General features: G+C 26.0%; 4 protein-coding genes across 4 annotated transcripts; 1 reads left to right on the top strand and 3 right to left on the bottom strand.

Moving 5' to 3' along the window:
• Positions 1-83: 83 nt before the first annotated feature.
• On the bottom strand, positions 84-3,059 carry LOC122511688 (dimethyladenosine transferase 1, mitochondrial). The gene is made up of 3 exons (XM_043627097.1): positions 2,278-3,059; positions 1,960-2,113; positions 84-360 (listed from the first exon to the last, which is right to left on the bottom strand). Exons 1-3 carry the CDS (start codon positions 2,906-2,908, stop codon positions 120-122), a joined length of 1,026 nt encoding a protein of 341 aa, XP_043483032.1. The 5' UTR covers positions 2,909-3,059; the 3' UTR covers positions 84-119.
• Positions 3,057-3,805, bottom strand: LOC122511692 (cytochrome c oxidase assembly factor 3, mitochondrial). The gene is made up of 2 exons (XM_043627101.1): positions 3,653-3,805; positions 3,057-3,340 (listed from the first exon to the last, which is right to left on the bottom strand). The coding sequence occupies exon 2, from the start codon at positions 3,328-3,330 to the stop codon at positions 3,073-3,075; it is 258 nt and encodes an 85-aa protein (XP_043483036.1). The 5' UTR covers positions 3,331-3,340; positions 3,653-3,805; the 3' UTR covers positions 3,057-3,072.
• A 536-nt stretch (positions 3,806-4,341) lies between these two features.
• Positions 4,342-6,329, top strand: LOC122511691 (deoxyuridine 5'-triphosphate nucleotidohydrolase). Its single transcript, XM_043627100.1, has 3 exons — positions 4,342-4,579; positions 4,750-4,911; positions 5,763-6,329. Exons 1-3 carry the CDS (start codon positions 4,476-4,478, stop codon positions 5,953-5,955), a joined length of 459 nt encoding a protein of 152 aa, XP_043483035.1. The 5' UTR covers positions 4,342-4,475; the 3' UTR covers positions 5,956-6,329.
• A 24-nt stretch (positions 6,330-6,353) lies between these two features.
• On the bottom strand, positions 6,354-7,928 carry LOC122511690 (isochorismatase domain-containing protein 2-like). The gene is made up of 4 exons (XM_043627099.1): positions 7,643-7,928; positions 6,991-7,134; positions 6,671-6,856; positions 6,354-6,554 (listed from the first exon to the last, which is right to left on the bottom strand). The coding sequence occupies exons 1-4, from the start codon at positions 7,769-7,771 to the stop codon at positions 6,402-6,404; spliced, it is 612 nt and encodes a 203-aa protein (XP_043483034.1). The 5' UTR covers positions 7,772-7,928; the 3' UTR covers positions 6,354-6,401.
• Positions 7,929-8,035: the final 107 nt, after the last annotated feature.

Below are 8,035 nucleotides of genomic sequence, written 5' to 3'. Positions count from 1 at the left end.
AACAAAGTTCTTAATGCGTTTAAAGAATATTCTAAATTCATTTTTGTGTAATTTCGTTATTTAACAAATGAAAATATTGAATATTCAAATTATAAATATTCTTTTTATTTGAGAGGATTTTACATGATTGCTGCTTCCACTTGAACATCTCTCGTCATTGAGGATCTTAGTATTTTGTTTGACGCTCTGAAATTGTAATTAACAATTTCTGGGTGTTTTTCGCAGAGATATTTATAAGCAGTACATAACTTGTCTATGTCTTCTACTGTCAGTTGAGTTGATATCAAATTTGGGTCTATTTCACACAGTCCGAACATCATAAGTGCCAATTGTTTTCGCAATTCAACGGGAAACAGAGTTCTGAAAAATAAAGAAAAATCAATTTCAATATATTTTCAATTCTCGACAAGTACGAATTGATTTACGATTTAAATAGATTCATAAAAATTACGAATCGATATACAATTTAAATATTTTTCCAATTCATAAATACGAATTGATTTGCGATTAAAATATATTAAAAATTCATAACAAATACGAATTACAGACCTCGGATCGACTTTAACGATAAAAAAAATCGCTTTAGTCAATTAAAAATAGAAAAAAGTCGAAAACGTCGTTTATTTAATTCAGTCTTGTCACAAAAAGTTTATTTTGTATTTCTCTGATTCTTCAGATTTATAAATTTAATTAATCAAAACTTGAATAATTTTGCTAAATAAAAAATATTTAAATACTTCTTATTCAAATTACAGGAATAAATAAATAAATATAAATAAATAAATTTAATCACGAGAAATAAAATTCAAAAAATTCCAACTTCTGAAGTTTAATAATTTCAAACAATTACAACTGTAACCCTTAAAAAACTTTAATTATTTTCTAAAATTTTTAACTAAACTTCAACTGTGAATCAATTATCTATATTAATTTTTAATAATTTTCCAAAAGTTCTTCGAGAATTTAATTATTTAAATGCAAAAATTCAATTTTTTATAATAATTGAAACTGTTCATTTTTCTTTTTAAAGATATTTTAAAAAATGTCAATAAAGAAATTCATAATATAATAAATAAATAAATAATAAATTAATAAATAAATTCATAATAAAAATGTCCAAAAAATTGAAATTTGATAAAATCTTTTAAAAATAATTTAAATTTGGTAAAATCTTTAACAAATAATTAAAATAATTGAAATTTGGTAAATCTTTGAAAAATAATTTAAATCTGGTAAAATTTTTGAAAAGTAATTGAAATTTAATAAAATCTTTTAAAAATAATTGAGTTTATAAAAAATATTTAAAAAATCAAATTTTTGAAGAATTTTAATTAGAAATGATTTCTCCGTTATTTTAATAAGTCTAAAAAAGTAATTAAAAAAAACTAATTAATTTTTTGAAGAATTTTAATTAAAAATTTTTAATATGATTATTTACTCCAAAATGTTAGAAATAATAATTTTTTCAAAAATATTTTAATATAATTTTTAGAAACTAATTTTCATTATTGCATTTTTATTAAATTTACACTTGAAGATTTTTCATTAAAATTTTTGAAAATTAAATTATTTTCAAAATTTTGTCAATTAAAATTCTTCAAAATTTATAATAAAATACTTGAAAAAAACCAATTATTATTTTCAATTAAATTTTACAAAATTTCAATCATTTAAAAGCTTTTTAATTGTATATTTCGAAAATTTAATTTGAAAAATTATTCAAAAGTAACTTTTCAAAGATTTGTATGTTATACTTTTTATTCTAATAAAAATCGAAATAAGTTGCAGTTTTACTAAAAATGTGGTATTTTGTCGCAAAATTTGTAAAAAAAAGTCGCAATTTTTAATATAAGTCGATAAAAGTCGCATTATTTGAAAATAGTCGAAAAAAGTCGAAAAAATCATAATATCCGAGGCCTGGAATTAATTTTAATAAACAAAAATGCTGAATAGACTTACTCAATGCATTTTATGTTGTATTTTTGTCGATAGCAGAAAACGTGACGTGTTATTTTTTCAAACAATTTAAAATCGTGACTCGTTCGCGGCTGAACTAAAGGTGTGAACGTAACTACGCCAACATCTACGTCTGGTCTAGGTACAAAAGCGTTGCCTGGGTTGAAAAATAAAATAAGATCAATAAAATTATCAATAATGTCAAATACTTTGTTTAAATAAGAAAATAAATGGTTTTAATTAACAGTTTTGAATTGCAATTAAAGAAATTTCATTTAATAAAATTGTTCTTTGAATATTTCTAAAATTTAACTTATTTACCAGGAATAATGAACTTGAGTCTCGGCTGTGTCCAAGCCTGAGCCATAACAGACAATCTGCATCGTTGAGCATCACCAACGTCCGCACATAAACGTTCAGCGACTTCCTTTTGAAAAGTTAATGCCATTCTCGCTCTTCCCATTGTCCAAGGACCCCGTCTTTCTGATATTTGATGCAGCCATTTAATAATAAGAGGCGTCGAAATATTAAACGGTAAATTACCAATTAAATGAATATGAGGACAATCGTCCGTCCACTTTCGCCCCACTTCGTCGGGAAACATATTCTCCATGTTAACTTTTAAAATATCATCGAATATTACATCCATTTTACCATTGACAGCCGCATAACTTTCCTGCAACATTCCCAAAAAGGGTCTAAATCTTGTATCCTTTTCAATGACAATAACTTTTTCCGGGAATTTTCTCAAAATTGCTCTTGTTATCCCTCCTGGACCCGGTCCTATTTCCACAACGTGTGCGTCTCTCACTTTTCCAGCTTTTTTCACAATTTTTGCAATTGTCGGCTCATCCATCAAAAAATTTTGCGACAGTTGTTTCACTGCATTTAAACGATACATTTTGACTAGATCACGTACTGTTGGAAGTGGAGGCAATCTTAGAGTTGTCATTTTGTATTTTTTCTTTTTTAAAACAAAAAATAAAAAATCTAGACACCAATTATTAATTAATTAATTAAATGTATTTTTAACAGATAATAAAGTTTTTTCAACGAGGCACAAGTATAGCAAAAGTTACTAAAAACAGAGGCAAACTTGCTGTCTGGTCCAAAATGTTATGGGGATCCAACTTTTTCAGGTTCATTGAAATCATCTAAAAATTCTTCCTGCTTCATGGTTCTAATAGTATAGACATAAACTCCTCCTGCAAATAGTGCAAGAGACAATGCGGATATAATATTCCTCTGTTTTATTTTTCTCACACTTGCTACTCTTTTTCTATTGATCTCTTCAATTCTTTTTATGTTAATCAAATCGGTGGTAGTCAGCTTTTGATCGGTTTTTACATTCACCTTCTGCAGAGTATCAGACATAATGATGAATCTTTATAGAAAAAAGTAAATTACAAATAAGTGAATTAAAAGAAATGAAACTTAATAAACTGTGATTATTAAATTAATCAATAGTTATTAATTAATCGATATCGATATTATTACATAATTGTTAAATTGTATTTTATCTTAAAGTTTTTAAGTATATTTTATTACTCTTTTAATCCTTTTAATAAAAATTATAGGTTAGGTTTTCCTCTAATATTTATCAGAATGGGTCGACAAGACCCGAAAAATATAAAAAATGACATTATTCGTTTATTGATTGTTTATTAATTTAATGTAACAAAAAGGAAATATTTACCTTATTTTTCTCAAGGATTATATTAATTTTTGCCCTCAAAATACACAGTAAAATTGAAACACATATTTAACACGCATGCTCCTTTAAAAATCAGCTGATATTACCTTGTAGTAGCAGGGTTGGGTAGGTTGCTTCTCGACCTTTTCGTAAATGATTGTAGCAACTAGTTTCCTATTGGTCAATTACTGGACAAATTGACTATGTAACCAATGGTAGATAGTTCCAGCGGTAATTCTCGTTACTGTTATCTTTGTTTACTTCTAGCAGACAACATTTTTTTAAATTTATATCATTTATCTATTTATTTTACTCTAAAAAAAAAGAAACAATAAAAATTCAGGTATGTTTTACGAATGTTGAAGAATAATAATATATTACATTTTCTATTACTGATCAACGTGTAAGCAAAATAAAAAATCGTACATAGCAGACAATAAAAAAGGCGGCATCGAGCGGGAAGCAGAATAGAATTATTAATTGTGCAAAAAGTTTATTTTACTCTACTACTACTTTATAGTGATTTTATAATTTACGCGAAATTTTATTGTTAATAAATTTTAAATTTGTCGAATAATTTGAAATAGTTTTCAAATAATTTTTTGATTACAGACAGAAATAGACTTTAAACTTCGTAACATCCGTTCTCAGTATTGAGTATTTCCCGCCTATTACTGTCTTTACTGCAAATAGAATCTTTTGTTTGCAGCATTTTCGTTTTGATTTCGTAGAGTGAGTTCACATTTCGCAAGTAGCGACGAGAGAAGACAGAACAAGTGGATTTTTAATTGTTTACCTATTATCTTTTCGAACAGAAGAAATCAAGATGCCAGTAAGCACAACGAGTGTTTTGAAATTCGCAAAATTGACTGACAAGGCCTTTGCTCCTGTTAAAGGAAACGCTTTTGCTGCCGGCTACGATTTACGAAGGTGAGATTTTGTTTTATAGTATTTTTGAATTGATAAGTATGAAATTAACCAGGGTAATAAATAAATTATGTAAATTTGAGTCTAACGGAAAAAATCATGGTTATGTTTCACACGTGACTTTCGTATACCTTTAATTTAATTATTTTCTTTTATTATAAAAAAAAAAATAGTGCGTACGAGTATGTGATTCCTGCGAAGGGAAAGGACCTGGTTAAAACCGACTTGCAAATAGCCGTTCCTCCAGGAACTTACGGCAGAGTTGCACCCCGTTCCGGTCTTGCTTGGAAAAACCACGTGGATATTGGCGCTGGAGTTGTTGACCAAGACTACAGGTAAAATTCTAATTCTTATAAAATTGCGAACGGTTATAGAATCATAGCAAAAAAATTTAAGAAGAATTGAATTTCTCCGAAGAATTTTATTATTTATGAAAATAATTGAATTCATGACCAAAATTTTATTAAAATTTTTGAAAATCCTAGCTAAATTCTTTTGAAGAATTTCTTTAAATTTTTATAAATAATGGAGTTTCTTTAATAATTTTAAACGCAAATTTTTACAGTAATTGAATTTTATGAACAATTTATCACAAGTTTTTAAAATAATCGTGTTTCTTAATTGAAACTAAACAATTAAATTATTCAATATTATTAAAATTTTTATAAAATAATTACATTCTTTTCAGAATGTTATTACAATTTCCTAAAATAATTTAATTTACTTAAGAAATTTCATTAAAATAAAATATAGAAATTAATTGAATTCTTTCGAAAAATTTTATTAAAAATTTAAAAAAATGGAATTCTTTCGAAGGATTTTTTTTAAATGTTAAAAAATAATTGAATTCTTTTGAAAAATTTTATAACGATAATTAAGAAAAAAATTCAATTCTTTTGTGAAATTTTATTGAAAATAATTGAATTTTTGCAAAGATTTTACTATTTAAATTTTTGAAAATATAAACAATAATATTTAATTATGTATAAGTGAATTTTTTAAATTTTGATTATGAAATTATTCAAAAATTTATATTTGAAAATAAAAATTTTTATAATTTTAATAATAATAATAATAATAATAATAAATTTAATATCTCGTTCCGCGCGTAACATTTGCTAGTTTAATAATAATTTAAATAATAATAAAATTAATTAGATTCGATTACACGAAGTCATTTTTTTAGGGGTAATTTGGGCGTCGTAATATTTAATCACGGTGATGAGGATTTAAAAGTTCAAGTTGGTGATCGCGTGGCGCAATTAATTTGCGAAAAAATTGAGTATCCTGAACTCGAGGAATTGAGCTCCCTAGACGACACTGCAAGAGGCGAAGCTGGTTTCGGTTCCACTGGTATGAACGAAATAATAAAGAAATAATTATTTTCCACTACATATTTCCACCGCTCATCTTATCATAAACACTATTTATTTTAAATACTAAGTCCAAGTCATAATTATAGACAGTAAACTATATTTTTATATGAATTTCTCAACGAAGTAAAACTTAATTTTTTTATTTTATCTGAATTTGTTGACTGACATTTGTTTTTTATATTAGTTTTTTCTCTGAGAATTATTTGTATGAAAAATTTCTTTTAAAAACTTTTGTATATTTTTCCTCAATTTTAATTAAACTGTTGTTTACCATTCTCTTGTTAATGTAAAGAAAAAAATTTCTAATTTTGAAAATTGTAAAACATTTTTCTTGTTATATGTCTCATTTGGAGAAATAAAGTAATTTTTCTATAAGACACTGCGGCATAATAATTATATTATTTACAGAAGAATAATTTTATTTCAAAAACAGTTTTTAGTTTTTGCAGTTATATTTTCGACATAGGTACTGAATGAATGAAATCTGACGGTTTTTTGACTAGGGCCTGAATGTTTTTGAATTCCGAATGTTTTGCGTCTGCCAAAAGTTTGAAAATGACGTTCTCTGATGTTGTTATCTGACAGCCGAATTGCTTCATTCTCTGTGTTAATAATTATATTAATATATTAATCTAATATCAATAGTTAATTTATAGAATTGAGTGAAATGAAATAAGTGATGAAAAATCGAAAAGATAGGAATATAAGTAGAAATTACCTCCAAGGCTAGAGTCATGTCTTCGAGAGTTCGTGATGAGCAACAATCAGCGACGGTATGAACTTCAAATCCATTTTGCTTGAGATCAATGGCTGTGTTTTCAACGCAAACATGTGCTTCGATGCCAATTAATATAATCGACTCCGGAGGTTTGCCACTGCAAAGTGTTGACAGCTCCTTTCGAACCTACATTTATTAATAATTAATATAAAAATTTCTTCTTTTTATTAATTTATTATAATTATAATTTAATAATTATTTATTTACTTTATTAGTTTCTTCTATTGGTAAAATTGTCTTTTAATCAAATTTTTACTTGCCTCAGGAGTATACATACTGAATTGTGTTTTTGCGAAAGGACCTTTTGCTCCCTTTACGTCCAATTGGGGAACTATTCTTCCAAGAGCCTTCGGATTCTGTTCTGTCACTAGCATGGGAATTTTCAAAATTTTCAAGGCATCTACCTGTCAAAAAGCAAGTAATATTTTTCTTTTTTCCTGATTTCCAGACAAAAATTGGACTTTTTCCCTGAGCCTAAAGAATATTCTGATTCACTCTAAAAATTATTAGATGCTCAAAAAAATTTACATTTATTTACGAATCTCTTTAATTGTAAAATTATTAGAAAACATCAATAACTTCTTTTTTAAATCGTTATTTAATCATTATTATTTTTTCATAGGAATTAAAATTCTTCAAAAGATTCAAATTAATAGTTTATGAGGCAAACAAAAAAGACAAAAATTCAGAATTTTTTTATGAATTCTAAAAATTAAATTTTTTTCAGTACTTTTAATAAAATTGCCTGATATTTCCCTGATTTCTCTGACCTGTGGAAAACCTGTTTAAGAATCATTTCTTTCTTTTTTTTTTGCTTTGAAAATATACAGAGAAGAATTAATTATTATTGAAATGAAAACAAGACAATTTTGTGATTTTTTTAAAAAAAGGACAAAAATAGAAAATAATTACCAGTTTCGAAGAATTGGAGACCATTTTATCAAATTGAAAAATTGCTTTTGAAAACCTTTCTTGCACATCGCATATAAATAGAGCTGTTTTTTCTGGTTTTAAAACAGCTTTTGCTGCATTGATAGCCATTTTTGTTTTTCTAAATAAAGCAAAAATGTAATTTCTACTGAAGTCTTACGAGAGTGTTAATATTTTGGTTTGTTGTTAAATAATTTACGAAAATAAGAGAATTTAGTCTTGTGTTGATCAAAGTTCACATTTTAACAGGGTTGGATACAAAATGTTATGGAACGAACGGAAAGAAATTATACGCACATAACGTATTGTATTAATTCCGCCGCGTTAAATTTAAAAACAATGTTTGTTTGTACTAATTAAAAAAAAATTTTACAC

The sequence above is a fragment of the Leptopilina heterotoma genome, unplaced genomic scaffold (genome assembly GCF_015476425.1).
Source record: "Leptopilina heterotoma isolate Lh14 unplaced genomic scaffold, ASM1547642v1 Lhet_89, whole genome shotgun sequence".
NCBI classification, from domain to species: Eukaryota; Metazoa; Arthropoda; class Insecta; order Hymenoptera; family Figitidae; genus Leptopilina; species Leptopilina heterotoma.
Note: the sequence above shows the minus strand (reverse complement) of the source record. Positions and strands in the feature narration are given on the sequence as shown.